This window comes from Grampus griseus, assembly GCF_964374135.1.
Source record: "Grampus griseus genome assembly, chromosome: 16".
NCBI lineage: Eukaryota > Metazoa > Chordata > Mammalia > Artiodactyla > Delphinidae > Grampus > Grampus griseus.
In genome coordinates, this window is record NC_139010.1 from 81,293,861 (window position 1) to 81,314,182 (window position 20,322).

The 20,322-nt window shown below is 46.5% G+C and overlaps 2 protein-coding genes across 4 annotated transcripts in view; one reads left to right on the forward strand and one right to left on the reverse strand.

Moving 5' to 3' along the window:
- Nucleotides 1–20,322, forward strand: part of DOCK1 (dedicator of cytokinesis 1) — a 526,850-nt gene that overhangs the window by 204,780 nt on the left and 301,748 nt on the right. The window lies entirely within an intron of this gene.
- The window catches only part of INSYN2A (inhibitory synaptic factor 2A), a gene marked incomplete at its 3' end in the record, with an annotated part of 36,648 nt that continues 23,352 nt past the window's right edge, over nucleotides 7,027–20,322 (reverse strand). Inside the window, exon 3 of the mRNA XM_082673368.1 lies at nucleotides 7,027–7,207. Coding sequence (XP_082529494.1) covers nucleotides 7,027–7,207 — 181 coding nt within the window. The remainder of the gene's footprint in view (nucleotides 7,208–20,322) is intronic.

A 20,322-nucleotide genomic window follows, 5' to 3' on the forward strand; every position in this document is an offset into this window, starting at 1 on the left:
CTTTCCTGAAGGGCTTGGAGGAAGCCATGTGTCCTAAGGAACCCTTAGGGGTGCCTGGGAAGAGCCCTTGCACCTTTACCAAGGCGGCATGAAGTGAGGACCCAGGCTCAGTCTTACCTAGCTGTGGCCCTGCTCCTACTGCATAGGTGACGGGGTCCAGGGCACCGTCAGGGGCCACGGGGCACTAGAGCAAGCTGCCTGCATCCAGGCGCATCCCCCCACCGCCCTGTCCTTCTCCAGCAGAAGTCTCCAGAAGCAGGAACAGGATTTCGGTCCTAAGCTAACTCCTCCCAGTGCCAGCATCTCTAATGTGTATACAAGGAGGCCAGAAATTCCTTCCTAAAATGAACTACGACATCAGGGAAGGAATCTCAAAGAAAACAACTGAATATAACTATAATTATTTAATGAACGATGACAGCATTAAGATGTTTCCAGGAAGGACATTCTCCATTTCACATTGGAGATGTTCAGAGACTCTTTCAGTCGTCAAGGAACCACGAGTCCCCTCTGTGGCGTCCACAGAGCAGTGAGACTGAAATGTTGCCCTGCTGAGCTCAGCCTTGCTGTCCACATGGGCTCCCATGCAGATTTATGCATTAGCTTCTTAACGTCACTGTTGCAGCTCCGTGAATTTAGACGAGAGGAAGATCTGGGGAAGAAAATATCCCAGGCAAGGTGGCCAAAAAACGTAATCAGTGGCCCTTTTAGAGTGGAAAGAGAGCAGAAAATCGTTTTAGGCCTGTTTGGGCTCAGCTGTAACATCCCGTTACACCACAGAGATCCCAGCCCTTATGTGTTTGCTCCTCTTTTTTGCATCAGTGGAATGGAAATGGTATAACTGTGAATCAGCTCACAAATTCTAAAGAATCGCTGAAAATGGACTTTAACAATTTAAGTGATTAAAAAGGTTTTGAATAGCTGTGCTTCACTTAATGATTTATTTCATGATATTGTCAACAGTAGTAGAAGCGTGACGTCTCTTTCCATCAAAACAAGTTATTCGTTGGGGATGAGTTGTGGCCTGGCAGTTTCCCCATGTGTTTATATATGGAATTAAGAAGTGGGGAGCTTCACACACCATTGGCTAAGCTGTGATGTACTGTATAAGCGTCATCTTTTAACTGTATCCATGGTACCTTATAAACACCATGCAGTTGGTTATATATCATTTGTTTTAGTTCATTTTATACCTTTCAACTTTATATTTGAAATGGGCTATTGGAATGCATCTCAGGCAGAGGATAAAAATACGCCATGATCCTAAGTATTATAGTTTTTTTAACAAATAAAACTCCATTTGGCAAGTGTAGGACTGCAGATTGCGTGGTTGCCTACAGCAGGCCCTAACACAGAAGGCTTGCAGTAACCCTGCCACAGAATTAAGATGCCATTTTATCTTTATCCCAGGATCGTCTAATGCTATAGAATAATTGAGTGGGGTGCTGAGCTTTACATGGTCTCATTTCAGATTTTATTTTTCTCTTCCTCTTTGAAAAGATTTCTAGGCCATCAGCGTTGGGCACCTTCTTGGTCATTGTGTATGGTTCTGAGCAGGGGGCCATGGTGGCTTAGGTGCTCTTGTCTGGTGGGCAGGTGACATGGTTTCCCCCTCCCTTGACCCCCCCCCCCGCCACCAACACACACATGCCTGTGTCTTTGCTGGAGTAAGTGCTGTAACAAAGCTGGGTTGAGAGCAGACAGGATGAGTAGCACGCGTGACCCTTCTTTCTCTTGTGATGTTAGCCTCTGCTGCCTCTTTCAGATAATATTTACATTCTGTTAATGGGTCCTTTAAAAATGTAATTGAGTGAGAAGGACTTTTAAGAAGACTGAAAATTACTAACTCACGAAAACGAAAATGTGGCCTTCTTCAAAAGAAAGGTTCCCTTGGAAAATCCACAGAAGTAGGCTTAGGAAAGGGAAACATTCTTCCTGCATTCTCCACTTGTTCTTGTGACCACCAGACCTCCTGATTCCCTAGACTCAAGTGATGGAAGTTCTTTTGTTTCTACTCCGAACACCAGCTGTAGGGGACGTAGACGGGTGCGGTGTGTTTCATCGTGACAGTGGCGCTATTGGTGGGGAAGAGATGCTGCTAGTGAAAAGTCCGCTGACTTCTTTGAACCTGCGTGATTTATAATGACTTGACATACTTCTTCATTTAAAAGATACTGCAAAAGACTCCCTTTTACCAAGACTTATCACCAGATATTTACACAAAGATGTTATTTCCCCATGCACGAACATTTGTTTTGCGATATTTATTCTAATGGACTTTATGTATGAATGTGCTTTTAACAAAATGCTATTCTTAATCTTGCCTTGCAAAGGAAAGCAATGCATTATAAAAGTTTCAAGCGGACAGTATCTGGTTTTTCTCTATGAGTGTTGCAAAAAGTGTCTCTAACTTGTATGTTTGTTAATAAACCTACTTAGGAAACATCTGACTTCCAGAAAATCATCCTATCACAGGTACACGTGTGAGTTGTGATGACTTTATAAATTCATTTCCATATGGTATCGGTATAGCAGTTTTCCCTGCCTTTCACGTGTGTCTGTGGCCGTAGTATTTTTTCAAGGTTGGTCACTGACTGGATTTACTGCAGAGGAAATGAAAACCATATCATTACCTGGGTAAAATACGCTGTGCAGTTCCTGCATGTTCATCCCAAGCCGTATCTTAACTTAATTATTGAGCTCCTTAAAAGGCATTATGCTGCTTGCATATGACCTTCTCATCTGCCAAAGCGTATGCTGCACGTTGTAGCACGATGAGTTATCCCTAGTTCACAAAACAGAACATTGTTTCTGAATCATATAGTTCTTCTCTTCCTGTAAATAAGTTGGTTGCGCACTTACCCATGCCACATGTGCCAGTGGTAGAGCTTTTCTAGATAAAAGGAGATATATCAATGTCGAGTCAGCTGCTGTTATCTTTAGGTGACACTGCACCAGTGACTCTTGTCTTCCTTACTAGTCACGTCAAATTTTATTCACTGATAAAAATGCTCCCAAAGAATCATTCCAGCTGTGGTGGGCTTTGTAAACGTGTTGTGCCCTCACAGACAGGGTGGAATGGAGGCGTTCACGGCCCGTTTCTTGTATTTTGTCCTTGCTCTCTTCGATAAGAAGCACAAAGCAAGCGCTTGAATTTAATGGTGTGTCTTCTGAGTTGGAATTGAGGATTGTGTATCTGCCTTGCCTATGACGGCACCCTAAGGAGAATGGCTTTGCAAGGCGTGCTCGTTGTTGCGGTTTGAGATTGGAGTCGGCCTGGCGTGGGTCCGTGAATGATGATGCCGTTTCTGCCACACCTCAGGTCTCCATGGCAGCGGACACCTTGGCAACCTCATAGGATGTGGGAAACTTCTGCCAACTTCATGTGCCCTTTCCAAGATAGCAAGGTTTCCCCACACCTTGATTTTCTCCCCAGTTTTACTCTGCTTTGGGGGAGAGTCTGAGATGGAAGGACCAGATGCAGAGGCCTGGGACCTCTCCTTGGAGGCTAGTCGCACACTTTCAGAATGACTGGTGGGCACCTGTGTGGCAGAATGCCCTTTGTTGGATCTAGTTATCGATAAGAGAGGACCCCTGAGGCCGCACCAGTATTCGGCTCACAGATAATTGCAGAATGTGCCTTGGAGTTTTTTCCCCCAGCGCTCCGGGCATTGGGTCTTCCTCTCTATCCTATACTTGAGCTGCACTCACCCACTTCTTGCCCCAGAGGAACTTGTGAGGCAGTGGGAGCCTTCCATCTCAGCCGAATCCTTGCTCCCGCACCTTGCAAGTGGACTCTGCTATTGCAGAGCCCAGGAAAGGGGGTGGTGACCTCTCCTCTCCTGAGTTTCCAGGGGGCCCTCTCCCTTGGGAGAGGAGGTTGGTTTGCGCTGGTCTCTGTGGGAGACCCAGACTGAGCACCCCAGTGCTCAGTCCCATTGGGGCACTGGTCCCCTACCCCGGGGAGGGAAGAAGAAAGGAAGGAGTTGGCCGACCCCCTGGGGCTGTGGACCTGCCTGATGGATGATCTAGAGAGAATCTGTCTCCAGGGGGGCATGGCAGGGTTTGCCCTGGAAACACTGATGAGTTCAGTTGTCCCCCGGAGGTTCTTTAAAAATTAGACCTGGGCTTCCCTGGTGGCGCAGTGGTTGAGAGTCCGCCTGCCGATGCAGGGCGTGCCGCAGTCCGGGAGGATCCCACATGCCGCGGAGCGGCTGGGCCCGTGAGCCGTGGCCGCTGAGCCTGCGCGTCCGGAGCCTGTGCTCCGCAACGGGAGAGGCCACAACAGTGAGAGGCCCGCGTGCCGCAAAAAAAATAAAAATAAAAAATAAAAACAAAAATTAGACCTCAGCCAGATCCTGCTGTGTACTGTGCCCTTCGCCCTTAAAAGCCATCCTGTTCTCCTGGCAGCTGAAGCCCATGCCAGGGTGCGTGGTCTGGTCAACTGAGTCTGAGCTGGATTTCAGCCCTGCCCCCTCCCCAGCCAGACCAGGCCAGTAGGCAGTGCCCACGGCCCTTCTCCTCTCCCAAAGACCCAATGGAGTTCTCTTCAGCCTGAACATCTTTCCTTTATTATTATTTCCTCAGATTACTTATTTTTTACCAAATTATTGAAACCATGAAATAAGATTAATAGCCACACAAAACATGACCTTTGATTTTTTTTTTATTTAAAAATTAATAAAGAACTTAGTGACAAGTATAATAATTTAATCTCTATACGTAATGCCATGTGTACATCTACATATGAGGGAACACGGTACTTTTTACCTTGGTTTTGTATCAAAGATTTTACTTAAATCTTTCTAAGAGAAGAGTCATCATCTGTTAGGATACATTGCAGTTAAACTGTGAAATGAGTTTGAAAATATTTTTTTTTCTATTCTGAAGACAGTTTCATTTTTAAATAGGAATTTATCTTCAGTTTCCTTTTTGATCCTGAAAATATTAACTTTTTTTTTTGTCTAGACTGCTTTCAAACAGTGATGTTACTTTGTTTACTAGATGTCCTCTTGTTTAGACGGAATTATGGTACTAAGCAGAGAGCTGCTAACACCCTTATTTCAATTCACTGAGATAGTCGGGATTTTGAAAACACAAGGAGAGATAGCTTGTTGCAAACATTTTTTATAACTTTAGTTAAAAAGAGTAGAAAATACATGAAACACATTTTTTTAAACTTTATCTCTACATGAAACAATTGCACTTCCTTCATGGTACAGGATCAACTTAGCCTTCCTCTTGCACAAAAATATTTCTCAATTCTGTTAACTGATATTCAAGGATTTGGATCCTCATGTATCATGTCCACAAAAGATGCGTGTTTTTCTTTTAATTAAAGCACACATCTGTGATATAGCTTGAGTAATCCCCAAAGAATGCTTACATGAGATACTCCTGTCACTTTTTTTTCAAGTCCACTAAGGTCTTTCTAGAATCAAAACACTTAGAACGAAAATAGATTTGCTATTGAGTCAGGAGGAAAATGCGTGGCAAGAAATAGCTCCAATCTGAGAAACGCAGGTAGATCCTTTCACTAAGGCCGACCACCTTATTGGCATCTGGTCAGTGAGGTGTGCGTGTGAGCACGAGATTAGATAAGAAACGGTTGGACAGAGACCAGAAGACTCGGTTTCATTGTACATTCACAAACGACTCAAAATTAAAGTTGAACCAAAAAAAGTCAAAAGAAGATCCCTACGTCCTACTGTGAAAAGCCAAAACTTCATAGACAAGAGTCCTTAATAGACTAGGGGCTTTTGATTTCTATAAAAAGATACTTGCAAAGGTGCAAAGGAATGAGTGAAAAAATAAAGGAACTAAGATTTATATTGCAATGTGTAATCAAAAGAGAACTCGAAGTGTCACGATTTATTTAAAAAAGACCTAAAAACATTTGATTCACAGCTTTCCCCTAGGTATGTCATTTAGTACAACTCACTAATAGGTTAAATGTAGGTGACGTTAGTTGGTTTGTTGGTAGCAGCTAAACTAAGCACGCGGTTTCTCTTTGAGATAGTCAGATCTTCTACAGTTGTTACAAAGCGTAACGAATCGTATAAAATGTCTGGCTGCGCTTTCGTGATGAACAGTGTCTCAGAGATTGATCCACAGAAACACTTTCCGGTGGCAGAGAACGCCTGTGATTTATTGGTGACTGTATTATCTGCTGTGTATCTCTCTACGTGTGTTTTCAAATTCTTGCCAGGATTTATCATTTGGCCTTTGGGTACCAAAAGATTAAAAATGAGATCTGCGAAAGCTTAGTGTCCGATAGCTCTGACCCTGTCAGCTTGCAGTGATTAAAGGCATGTCCTGACTTTGGGGGACTCCTGGCTGCCGGGCATCTGCAGGGTGAGCAGTAAGCACGTCACCGGTCTGGAGTTGAAACAAACGCTGAATTTGAGGTGTCAGCGTGACGCTGAGATGTCACTTGGCTTAGCGCTACAGCACATGAGGCAAATATACATATAGTCACATTTTAGAGATTATTCATGGTCTCCGACCACTTGAAAAAAATTGTGCTTTCTCCGGAATTTGATGTGCTGAAAATTGCACTCGCCCCCCGCTTATTTGCAAAATTAAACATAAAAATGGAGTCCTTTGCAAATGTAAGGGCTACTTTTTCTTCTCAGTATTAAAAAAAAATAAAGGCTTGAAAATAATTATGAGTTTTAGCTGTGTTACAGAGTGACAGCCTGCCGTTCTGCAGGTTGATAATGTAATCCTTGCTGATCTGGGGTGCGGGCATAGAATGTTTACTTATCATCTTTGACTATGTTAAGTTTCGTTTCCGGTTTTACATCCCACATCCACGAACTGCAAGGAACAGCAGGCAAGGTGTGACATGTACTACTTCGCTTCTGTGAGTTGATCTGTTACAAAGGCCTTTTTGGTAAGCAGGGTGAGAACAGGTGGGGTCCGAGTCAGCCACCGTTCACTCCGTCCTATTCGTTTTGGGAAAGGATTTACTTTGAACTGCAGTGGGTTTTAAAGACGGCCTTTGGACTCCAAACACCATGAGTTTTAAAGGAACCAGAGTTTCCATCGTCCGTGCTTTTTAGATTCAGGTTTGGGTTTTTGCTTGGGAGTTGAGTAAGTCTCCTGAGAGTAAGGCGAGTGTGCGACCTGAGTTTCCTCGAAAGGATGGAGTTTCCTCAGAACTGGCTGGAGTTTGTCTTCTTGCTGCTTAAAGTCTAGCTCCACACTAGAAAGAAGAGAGAGGGAAGAATTTAGTGCTTGGTCTTTCCTATGTAAAGAGCTCCCTTAGAGACAGCAGAATTTGGTGCCATCCCAGCAGGGTAATGATCATTCGGATGGTGTTTAATGCCGTTTGACGGTTCAATATTAAGCAGTTGGCTATAATATGTTTTAGTGCTCGGTCACTGTGAACTATCTCAAAAAGTTTCATTTTCTTTGAAAAATAACTTATTTGCATTCATTGCCAACTTTTGAAGTTTTATTAATGTACACAGGTGGTGTGAAAGCATAGACTGTGTTTGTTGAAATGAGAAATGTGACATGTGAGTAACCCTTTTGCTTGTCCATAGACTGCACACATGTGCTTCATGGGACAGAGAGGTAACCGAAGATATGTGTGTTCAGGGGTCGTCTTAGTGCATATACACCAGGTATTTGGGAGCTCTGTGCAACTTTTCACAAGGTCAGAGAAAACCATTTATCTCACCTGAAACAGTTGTAAAGTGAAGTGACCTTGGCTTCTGGTCTCCTTTGCAAAATCTCATCTGCCTAAAAAACTGGTAAGAGCCCAAATATCCAACATTGGGGAAGAGAGTGTGTTTTATCAAGTCAACACCATTGAATATCACTCAGTTGTTCTCAAAGATAGTTTTCCAGGCAAAAAGATAGATAGTGTTCGGTGAAAATAACAAAACTGTAGTTACGTGGCTGAAGCCATAATATGCAAACATGCAGCCATGGGGAAGGACATTTGCCAGTAGTGATAGGGTTTGTGTTAGAACGACAGGGATAAAGCTGGTTTTCTTGTGTCTTATGAAATTTCTCCTGACAATGCTGCATTTGGCCTAGAGTCCTCCCATCCATTCATGGCTTTGGAAGGGACCATTGTTGACCCCCTAACTTTGGGTAGGACCCCCCTGCTCCAGTGTCACTCTTCTGTGATCAGCCCAGGGGCAATGGGCCTCGCCTCCCTTTTGGTTCCCTTGCCTGTACCCCTAGGATTTGAACCTGGGCGCTGCATCACGCCAGGCCTCCGGAGATGTCCACTCTGTGCTGCCTCCATTTCTGCGCTGGGTGCCAGTCGAAATGTCAGTAGATTTCACTAAAGGCTCAGCAGTGATGATAATACTTGAGCTCAACATTTTACGTCCGGTGGAACCGTAAACCATTTACAAACATGATATCCTATTGATTTAGAGAACCATTAATCCTAGCTACATTTTGACATTTTGAAAAGACAAAAACAGCAAAGCTGTATTATCTGGAGTTTTAAAAACAAGTTCAAGACCCATCTGATGGACCGTGTCATGCTTTAAATCCACTGTTCCATTTTTCGTATCATCAGAGACTGTATTAGTGAAAAAATTAAAAATATTGTCAGAGAAGTTTATGGCTAGTTCTCCCCCTGTTCCCAAAACAAAAACTATTTCCCCCCCTCATTTCAAAGGTCCTCTGAGTTATGCTGCAGTTTATGGGAAATAGAACAAAACCCCGTGAGCTCATAACTTGCTAATCTGGAACGGGATAATGTAGTCATGCTTCCTCACGGGGACAGTTGCGAAAAGTGCACATCTCAGGACGTGCTGCCTTTGTGAAACACGAGCGTCAGTTATCGTTTCAGTGGGAAGAACAGGGATTTCCCTCCTGGCTTTTTCATCTGATGCTGCGGAGTGGGGAGGGGGTGAGTGGGGGCTCAGATAAATCCCTTAACCTCTTTAAGGTTCGGTTTCCTTCACTTGAAGGGGTATAATAATTACTGTCCTGGTATCTTACTGAAAAATGGTAAGGATCCTCCCCACTCCCCCTGTCCTGAAAGAAAGAGTTTCTTAAACTATAAGATGCAATTCAGATACTATTTTCTCCTTATCATTTGTTGATCACTAATTGTATAATGGGGACAAGAGCTAACAATGATTAAGAAATACCTATTCAAGAATTCTTCAACTTGGACATTTAACAAGGAAAATAAGAACCTTGCCATTGAGTCTGTAAGATAGTATAGCATCCAATATGGTATTTTAGGTACAAAAGAGTAATTTTGTCAAGGTGCTTGGTTAGTATTGAAAGCATGTTCTCCAGATCATAACCATCTCAGTAGGCCCAGATAGGTTTTGTGTTATTAGGTCAGAGGGTGGGTGCTAGCATTTCCTGGGCTAACAGTACAATTCTGGGTACCTGTAATTATTGAATTCCCATTAAGCTCCTACATTGGGAATCCTGTTATTAACCGATTTATCACACTGCAGAACCACCACTGTAATCACAGCGTACTCTAATCTGAGTTCTTGTTTAACAAAATGACTCGACTTCATCTGTCTGTTGATTCCTATCTGCACTCCCCCACGACTGAGAAGCTGCCACCAGGAGCTGGTTTCTTCGTGGAGGGAGTGTGAGTGGCCGTGAGCACCTGCTGGGAGATGCCTGCAGTGAGGTGACCTTGAGCCCTGCACCTCCCTCCCGGTCTGTAACCCCAAGTTGCAGTGCACCTGCTTGTCAGGTGATGTCTGGGTACCAGGGGATGCTGTGCCCTGCTATCAGGTAGGAATAACGTGGCTCTGTCCAGTGTTTTCCACTGGGGGACTTTTCTCCTTTAGGGCGGAGCACACCAAGTCACGGGTCAACGTGAAGCAGACAGCCGGCTGGAGAGGGCAGTGTCCGAAGGTTAATAGTCTGGCCGACTCTAGCTGACACAGAGCAAAGGTCCCTTCAGTCTTAGCAGCCAAATGGCCAGGATAAAGCAGCACCTGCTGCCCTGGTCCGCACAGAGGACTTGGACAGAAGCCAGCGGTGGACAGTCTAGGGCACTTGGACTCTGTGCCCAGAGCCCCTCCCTGTTTAACACAGCGAGCTGTCCAGATAGGGCCTGGGAGCGGGGGATGGGGGGTGGGTGCTGCCTCGTGGAGAAGCGATGGCCCTCGATTTGGGCTTCCACACTGATCGGAGGGACACGGGGGGCGTGTTGGCGGGGTTGGCTGCAGCTGCCCGGCAGACGGTGCCTGTGGGCACCGTCACCGTCTTCAGGGCTGTCGCTTTCTCCCCTGTCTGGAGCACGTGTCCTGGCCACTCCTTGCCCCTCTGTCCCCAGGCCCACATGACCTCCTTACTCTCTAGCACCTTCTGCAAGCTCCCCCACTCGGCTCCTTTCTCCCTTCTTGGCACTCACTACAGATGATTGCATTTGTCTCTGTGTCATTTTGCCTCCGTCCCCCGAATGCAGCTGCTGTGACGGGGTGACTCTTGTCCCGTCTCTGCTCCCAGCACCTACAGCACGGCCTGAGTCGTGACAGTTGCCTACGTAATACTTACAGAATTAACGCGTGAGCCGTAAAAGACAAGTCCCGTCTCGGCTTTCGTCCCCATTGCCCTGGGCTGCTGTGTCTTGGTCGGTGATGTTGGCTGTGCCCCCTTGCTCTTCCCTCCCATCGAGCCCCCTCCTTACTGCCGGTAAACAGGGCTTCTCCCGCAGGCAGCGCTATGGGACCCACTCTCGGTGGAGTCTGTGGCCCGGCTCCCTTCTCTCAGAACTTAATCGAAGAAGATGCTGAAACTTTTGTCGTAAAACACACACCAGGATCTGTTTGCAGCCTGCCTCCCCCGCTTCTACTCCTGGCTTCCCCTTTTCTGGAAGAGTCTGCAAGATGGGCGGGGTCAGCAGGGTGCGGCCAGTTGTGCTCTTCGAACCCGGGAGTCTTGTGATTCCCTTCCCACTTTTCCTGTGGGCTGCAGGCCCTGCTGTGGTTTTCTGCATGATGCTGCTTCTAAGCTCAGTCGAGGGCAGTGCACCTGCCCTCTGCGGTTTGGACCTGCCTTCCCAGAGCAGTTCCAGCTCAGAGACTTAGCCCTCATTGAACAGGCAGACAGGAGCGTGTGTGTTCCAAGTCTGGCCTCTAGACCTTGTCCTCATCTGTTAGGGCTCGGCTGGGGCTTGGCACAGCTTCCTGCAATGCCCAGGGTCTCAGCGTCCGGCCGCACACGAGGCTGGAGGCTGCTGGTGGTACCGTCCGCCTCCTGCAGGCCAGATCTGGCGTCTGTAGCGCACCGTCGAGGGGACACACGCATCATGCGGAACACTTGCACCTCTGAGGAGAAGCAGCCTGGAAAAAGTCCTGACTCTAGAGAGTCCGAGCCTGAGTGTGAAGGGACTGGAGCCAGGCCAGCCTCCGCTAAGCTGGCTGTTCTCTCCTTTAGTGCCTGAGGTACAGCGCAGACTGCAGACTGTGCCGGGTGATCCAGAACGGCCCCAGGACTGCTGGGCTGTTTACAAGATATAAATCCCCGGGAGCTATCATTGTTTACGTTTTATCTCTCTCCTTCCCCTGCCTGCGTCCATCCAACAAAATGCTTGCGTTGAGAGCTCCGTGGTAACTGAAGCCGTGCTGCCAGGCGTGCCACCGAAAGCCACTGGCCACATCTGTGTGGCTCGCGGTGATGAAGGATTAAAGCCACGGGCTGCAGACTGCATTTTTTGGTTAGTCTTTTTCTCTTGAAAATAGAAGTTTTATGTGTAGGGACTTGGCTTACAGAATTATTACTCTACATTTCCAAAGAAATAAAAACCTGCGCTGAAGCTCAGGCTGCTCTGGCAGCTGGCACCAGCTTTATTTGCTTCCCGGCGTCTCTGCTGGGCTTTGTAGTAACACTTCTCCCCACGGCTTCATGCAGTTTTGCAGAAGAGCGTGGTCCCAGCATCTCCAGCGGATGCTGTGCTTGTCTGCTGCTCCTATAAATACCCGGGCCCTGCCACAGTTTCCTTAGCAAGATGTCTCCAGCTCCTTGAGTTCATTGAAGGGGAAATGGATTTAGAACATTCCTTTCTCCAGTCCCCTGGGTGTAGCAGTGAAGAGTTAAAAGCAGGTGAGTTCGGCTCCCAGGCATTGTGTGTTTCCTGGACTGGAAGAAAACCCGAAATCTCTGATTTCTCCAACCTTGACAGTGTTGGCGGGGCTCAGTGGACTGCAGAGCGGAGGCCTCCGTTTTTAATTTTCTTTGAATCAGATCGCAGAGTCCCCGGTGCTCGGTGTGGCTCCGACTGACCCACGCTCTGCCACCGTGGATACATCATCCCACCTTCAGGGACCTGAGCTTCCCGGGCTGTGAAACGACAGTGGAGATGCACACGCCCACCGCCAGGGGGCCCCATGGAGCCACCACGCCCACACGGAAACTCAGGCAAACTCGGGGCAGCCAGCTCGCTGGGGCGTGTGATGGCTCTCACAGTGTCCTCAAAATGCAGTGCTTTATGTCCGGCTGGCTTCACGTCAGCGCCTTGGATCACACAGTGTTGTTCAGAAGAAGCTGAAAGTCAGGCTCCAAGTCACAGGCTGGGTTGTCTCCCTTGCAAGCCTGGTGAACCAGGCACATCTCTTTTTATTTACTCCTCAGCCTCAGTTTACATATGTGGTCCCGGCTGTGCCTTTAGGCAGTGGGAGAACCAGGACCCAAAATAGCCATCATACTTCCCTGGACGCATCTCCGTGTGACTACTGAGGGGCCCCATCCATCTGGCATGTCCAGAATCAGAGCGTTTCCCCAGCCTGCTGCTCGGTCTTCCCAAACTCAGCTGCCATGCAGGCACCTTGGCGTCTAGCTGGACTCGCCCTTCCCACCTGCTTCCATCAGCTGGGTACCGTGCAGCCACCCTCAGCAATCTCCAGCGCCTTCCTCTGCCCCCAAAGAACTTAGGCAGTTTTCACTTTGGCCACTGAAACAGCCGTTCAGTGCTTCTCTCTCCGTCTCTCTCTTGCCCTAACGCGTTTTCCAAGTACCAGAGTCACCTTAGGAAAACCTGAAACTCCTTGACAAACTTCCGCTCGTCCTTTAAACCGAGGGCACTTGTTGCTGCCTCCTTCCATGGATTTTCTAGACTAACCACATGTGCCCGCCCCTCCGTCCCGTCCAAACTCCTCTGGTCCACACTGCTCAGGGCCTCTGCACATTTTTATCAGAGCAGTTCTGGCTCATAGCTACTTTTTCTCAGTTCTGTGAAACGCATCGAGGGATAGACCATGTTGAATTCAACTGCATCTGTGATGCCTTTAATACAGTGACAGACTCAGCACGTGACCTCTCTGTTTACTGAATTGAAATAAACTGATGAACTGAACCCGAACCCCCTCACTTCCAGTCTTAGCAGAATGCTGCCTCTGTTTTCTAATTATAACTTACTCATCAAAATGAACATATGTACAGACAACATGTCCATTTGTTATGTACCTGTTGTGTATATGTATGGAGCTTGTTCCAATAGTTTCCAGTATTAATAATTTGAACATAGAAATGATTCATCATAACTCTGAATCCTTCTTCCGCCACTTTTTCACACAGTAGGTGCCTAATCAAAGTTTACAGAGTCACTGTAAGATTTAAAATACTAGAAATAGATGGGTATTCAATAGTACTAATACCTGAACTATAAGATCTATTCCCTTTTTGTGATGGCCTGTGGCAAGGAAATTACGGTTATGGTTATAAAAAGCAAAACATTAGCCAGTTATCCTAGCTATAAAGTATATTCCAAAGTATCCAAAGTTATAGACAGTGACCTTTCTGAATACATCGTGGTACGTAGCCTGACCACGCAGGAGGACAGTCCTTCCTTTTAAGCTTGACTGAAGCTCCATCCTCGGTATCTTTCTTATCTGTGACTCCACTGGAATGCAAAGAGTGGTCTGGCACCCGGGCTTCATCTAAGTGCCCAAATTTGAGGGCTGGCCAGATGCACAGGGATCAGGGAACTGCGTTTGAGCCTCCTTTAATTTTGCACCACAGAGAGGTCGAGGCAGAAAGACTCAAGCGCTGTTTATAACCTCCAACCATAATCATTTCTCGAGTAAGAAAGGGACCAGATCACTAACAGTGTCACATGTGTATTAAGCATATCTGATGTCACACTTCTAGCAAGCCATCAAGATCAGACATTATATTTAGAAGGGATGGATAATTATTAAATGTGGACTGCCAATTCATTGCTGTCCCTGGCCTCAACAAAGAGCACACAATTGTTTTTTTTAATCTTTGAGCAGGAAGTGCATTGTAACTGCAGTTAAAAGGAGAAAACACAGGACTCTCTAAAATTGTTTGTAGTGGGTCCTTCAGGTGCCAGGGCTGGAACACCCAGCCAGGTGACCTGAGTCGGGTCGGCTGAGATCTTGGCCGTGACCTTGTCTTCTGTTCTCATCTTGAGGACGGACAATCTGTTGCCCAGAGAGGAATGACTTGCAGTCACAGTGCTTGAGCTGAAGTGCAGAGCAGCCCGGCCCCTCTGAGCCACCAGCCCAGAACGCTGAGTTGCTGACGCTCTCAGGAGCTTCCCCTCTTCTGACATGAGCAGAGAGAGAGAGAATATGGAGCAGTGACAGTTCTCAGTGCGTAGGCCAGAAAACCATTAGCTTCTTGTGCATGTCTTATGGTGTCACTGGTGACCTGTCTAAACCCCCGGGTTCCCTACCACACCTCCAGGGATGTGTTGTCTGTGGGATCAGTGCCTTCAAGGCGGCTGATGGGGCAGAAGAGTCAGCTGAGTGACAGCAGCAAACCCTAGGTGGTTTCTTTTGTCATTGAGTCCCCAAGGAATTTTACATGCTAACTTAGGGCACTCAGGTGAGGACTGGATGCTGTATCTAGCTCGTAGAAAAATCTACATGGTTGTCTAAAAGTGAATTACGCTGATTTGCTCGTGACACTGACAATGTCACTCCTTCACACTGTTTTGGACATAGGTGACTACCTCATTAATTTTGACTTTTGAGGGTCTTAAGAGGAGGGCTATCAGTATAATTAACCTTTCTCTGCTGAATAATTTTTAACTAATTGCTTTACAAGGAATATGTTGAAATGAGTAATCAGTTTTCACTTTTACAGCTGTAATCAGTTGCACATAGAATTTTTGATACTAAAGGTTAGTAAAAGGTCACTGAAGATGACTAAAACCTGATCCTTACATATTGGGGAAAAAGAAAGAATATATTTTTATAATTCTAACGGAATAGACAAAACTTGGGTTATTGGTTTGGGGAATTTTTTTTTTAAGATGTTGGGGGGGTAGGAGTTTATTAATTTATTTATTTTTGCTGTGTTGGGTCTTCGTTTCCGTGCGAGGGCTTTCTCTAGTTGTGGCAAGCGGGGCCCAGTCTTCATCGCGGTGCGCGGGCCTCTCACTATGGCGGCCTCCCTTGTTGCGGAGCACAGGCTCAGTAGTTGTGGCTCACGGGCCTAGTTGCTCCGCGGCATGTGGGATCTTCCCAGACCAGGGCTCGAACCCGTGTCCCCTGCATTAGCAGACAGATTCTCAACTACTGCGCCACCAGGGAAGCCCCTCAAGGAGAATTTTGAGGTCTGTTAAGTCATTCTTTTTTGTTTTTTTCTAACGTTTAGTTTACTTTATTAAAACATGTTTCCTTACATCAGAATGACATCGCCTAAAGTATTATCCAAGGAAATCCTTTCTGTCCTCTTCCTCCCACCCCCTCAGTCACTATAAATACTAGGAACAGAGCACTAAGTATTAGACAAAAGCTAATTTCCTCCACATCAGTTCATGTTGGTAAAGAACTTAATATGCACAAGTGGTGGTGATCGAAAGCAGGCCTGCAAAGGCCACTTCCACTTAGAGATAATCACTAAATGACAAAGGCAGCAAAGATTCCACTCCAAGTGGGCTCTGGACAGGCTAGACCTGGCCCCGGTTCTGCATACAAATGCAATTTACCTCTCTTAACAATAAGACTTCATTAGTTTCTAGGCGTCCAGTACTGGCTGTCCTGATTGCAGCTCCTTTTTTGCGATACTCTGGAATCAGTGGCATTTCCGTGCACATTTTTGTCTGGAATCTTTGCAGCCTTCTGTTTTGTGTTCTTATTGGTGATGCAATGAATTTCTATTGATGATTTGAGAAAATGCAAACCATTACTTCTGTGAATTCCTTTTCCATCTCATAATATTAGGGTATATTTCTCGTCTTTCCTGAAACCCTCCAATCATTTTGGAAAGGACCTTGCAGAATTTGGGAGCTTCCTTGATAAACAGTTAAAGACTTCGATGCACTGGAAGGTTCCCCAGCTGCTGTAAGGCTACATGCTTGAGTGCCAGCAGCAAGGCATCCCCTTTCATCCTTGGAAATCCTCGGGCTCTTTCTCCCCCTAATCCTTCCGGTTGTTTCCAACCCTCTAGCCTGGGGGGTGGGAGAGGTGTTCTACAGAACACATCTAAACCCTCCCCAATATGCTACCCCTCCAAGATGGTCCTCTGTCCTCTGCGTCAGCTGTCCCCGGGCGGAACACCCTGGTCGCCTTCATCTCCCTGTCCTCTGCCTTTCTTCACTGTGTCTGTGGCCCCCACACCTCCGGTGCAGAAGGTTCCCTGTTGTTGTCACTGTGTTGTTACGAGGTCTTACGGTAGGGGTTCTACAGGGTTGTCTTCAGCCAGATCACCAGTTCCTCCCGCCTCCCGGTGTGTGGGGCCATCATGCCCCTCATCTCCTAGGAGTTCCATGAAAAATGCTGAGGAAACGCACAGAAGCACCAAATGGAAGGGACCCGGGTGCTTTATCAGAACAGGTGTTTGAAATTTCACCTCTACTTGACCATCCATGGATCATATCAAAAGATGGAAATACAACGTAGACAACAGGGCATCCTGCAAACTCCCTCCCTCTGGGGTGTTGACAACAAAGTGATAGGCAGCCGGGCAGTGTTTCCCTTCCCTTCGGGGGCCAAGTCCACTCACGGATTCACTGCATAATTATTAGTGTCACTTGAGGCTGGCTGTGGGTGGCCCTGATGATACAGAAAGGACGCAGGTGCGGGCAGTGTCCTCCTGAAGGGGACAGGTGTTGTAGGACTTGGAACTAAATGGTAGGAATTCTAATACTTTACAGGAAGATTTAAATTCTGGTAAAGATTCTACTTAATTAGTCTGAATCATCATTATCATTATCTTTCAAAGCTCGCTTTCATTCCCCAAAGCCTTTGAACTGAGGTTAGCACAGGCTCTCCTCATAAAAATGCACAAATTTGAATTCAAGCCATTTTGTTGTGGTATTATTTTACGAATTAACCACTTCAGTAAAGCAGGGAAATGGTATGTTGCATTGTTCCTTTTTGAAACAAAATCTGAACAAAGGATGAATCATCAGTTAGCGTGACTCATCGGATTAGTTTGACAAGAGACCTACTGAGACGGGGTGGATACAAAGGATTTCAACTGCTGATGAGCTAAGATTATATTAGTACTTTATCCGTCGAATATTTTCTGAAATAATTATAGCCTATTTTGACAGGAAATATGGATGATAGCCAGAAAAGTTTTACTACAGAAAACTAAAACTTGTATCCCTTGTTATCTTGTTTCATGCTGAGATGGTCTTAAATTAGAATTTCACAATTGGTCCAGATCAAAATGGAAAGAATGTCATTTTAGGAAACAAAAACTGTAGTCATGTCAACCACCTCCAAATTCCCACTGATGGACGATACCACTTTTGGTGCTTGGGTTTCAGTGTCTAGGAAGCAGGGCAATCCACTGCCCAAGGATGGTTGCTTCGGCTCTTTGTAAATCGATTTGCCAGTACGGGAATGGATGCTGTTTGGTTGAGAAATGCCCTGTGAATGCCCAAACTTTCATCTCCAAGTAGACTTTCTTCTGAAGTTCTCAGATCCATTCCTCTTATGATTGCAGATCACTGACTCACGGCATTTCAGAGCTAGAAAGGACCTACCTGATCCCTTCCTTCAATCATGCAGGACTTGGAGATCTAATGGACACCCCTCCAAAAACAGAGGATGGCAGCTCAGCCCTGACCTCTGGGGCGCCCCTATCTGAGCATCAGTCCCAGGCAGGCTGATTTTCACAACCTTTCGTTTGTGGCCCTGGAGGCCCTTTTTCCATGAAATTGCTTCAGGATCTTTTGTCCCTTTGATATTTTTTTTCCATGACGGACTTATTTTTTTTAACAGAGAAATATGCCACCCAAGGCAAAGGCACACATTTATTCAAGGGCTTGCGTTGCTAGAACCACAGGCAGCCGTGTCTTGGACACGGCCCCCTTTGCATGTCCCTAGGCCAGTGTTACTGGCAACATGGTGGATTCTTACATGCTCGGAGAGGGTACTTGGGTTTTGGGTGAAAAGCAGTGTGTAAATGCAAGATGGGCGGGATCAAATTCATTGACCTCCAGGGCTCTCTGCCTGCCAGCAAACAGGTATGACAAGTGACAACATGTGGAAACTGGCAGCTCTGATGGCCCCTCGTGTTCGCCCAGGCTCTGGGACAACCACAGGTCTTTGGCATTTTAAAATGTCTTTATTTTGAAACTCCTTCAACCTATTCAGTTCTGAGGTGCTGCGGGCATCCTCTGGGAAAGACCCAGAAGAGTGGCAGAGATGGTGGTACAGGGACTCTTAGAACATTCCTGAAGTCTAGGGTGCAGGCCCTGGTACCTGAGAGCCTGGGTGCAGAGCCAGGCATAGAACCAACTGCAGGGACTCCGAGCTTGAACTCATCCCCTCCTGATGGGATCGTCTCTGCAGAGGTGTGTTTGCAGGAATTGATGGAGGATTTGTTGCAACGTCCTCCGTGAAAGGAGATGCACTTGAATCATAAAGCCTTTGCAATTTGGACACTCCCGCTGGCTCACCTCTGAGATGTTCTGGCTGCCCGCTGGCACTGCTCCAGGGTCACCTGGACAGGTGGTTTCTTCTGCCCAAGGCCTGTTGTGTTCTGGATGCTTTTCTATCGGAGAAACCTCTATCCTTCATGAAGCATTTGACATTCGAGGATTGAATCACAGGGCTGGCTGTACACTGAGAAGTCATCTGGGCGAATTCTCCCTTGCTCTACGCCCCCCATTCTTTTTTGGCAGAAGGGAACCCCAAGGGAAATCACCTATCTGGAGGTATGAACAGCTGCCAGCCACCACTCTCTTGTACCAGTCTTTGGTTTCCTGATGGGATCATGAGAGCCCCCTTCACCGAGGTGCTGGGTTAGTCACCACCACTGTGCCCCCCACGATGGAACTGCCGCCCACGCGGGGCTGGATGCTCCTGGCAAACAGGCTCCTCTGTTGTTGCTCCCTGACCCTCTGTCCTCACTTCTCCAGCTGTGTGCTCACCAAGGGGATGCTGGGTTTGGATCTGTTTATGCCGTTTGTACTCACCATTGAAATGATGTGATTTATTTGAGTGTTACATAAACCAATGAGATACACTGGAGGCAAGAAAGAATTATTTCTGTGGGTTAGATGTTTTGGACAGAGGAGCTTGCTACAAAGTACTGAGTGTGACAAAGGGAGGGGCACATCGGCGCCCAGAAGGACCCTGAAATCAGGTTCTGTCACGAGACGGTGTTCTACCTCAGGAAAATGGGTGTGGTTCGTGGCAGGTACCTTGGAAGTCCAGTGGGGGTGACCACGGGCACAGAAGACATCTGGGCTTCGCCTCAAAAGATTGGCATAACTTAACATCACGTACATTGTAAGACAATTATATGATTCAAATTCAAATAACATGTTTACGTTTAGGATTTCTCTTTTGACTGGTGTTCCAGTTAGTGAACCAGAAGTGAGCTTTCTTTCCTCTCATCTGTAGTGCTCAGAAAACTCTTGCTAATGTCAAGAACCAAACCAGTGTCAAGAGTAACTGTTAAATTTAAACAGTTATAATTTTAAATTATATCCTATATAAAGTGACAGGAAAACTGGGAAACAGAATTTAACGAAGATGTTTGTTCAACTTGGTAGTAATATAGAGACCTCTGTTTGAATTCTTAGCAGGAAGACTGCTTTTTGGGGCAGTGGGAGTCTGGCTGAAATGTTACTAGTAAGCCTTCCTTCTCTTTGCAGCAGAAGTTGGAGTGTTGGGAAATTTTTATTGTTGTTATCACTCTCATGGGGGGATTTTAAAACACTTTCCCGAAAGAGCTATCTAAAATTCCACCTCTTCTCTAGTACCGCCTCTCCCGGGATGCTCTGTGCGCTTAGAGAGGGGGCTTACTCACTGTAGGGTGGCATGGCTGTAGAGGCCCCCACTGTACACAGTTCCTGAGGATGCACAGTCCCTGCAGTCACATCTTTGATGACAAGGTCTCTGTGAAGAGACGCATTTCCCCAGTTTGCGGGAGATGAGCAAA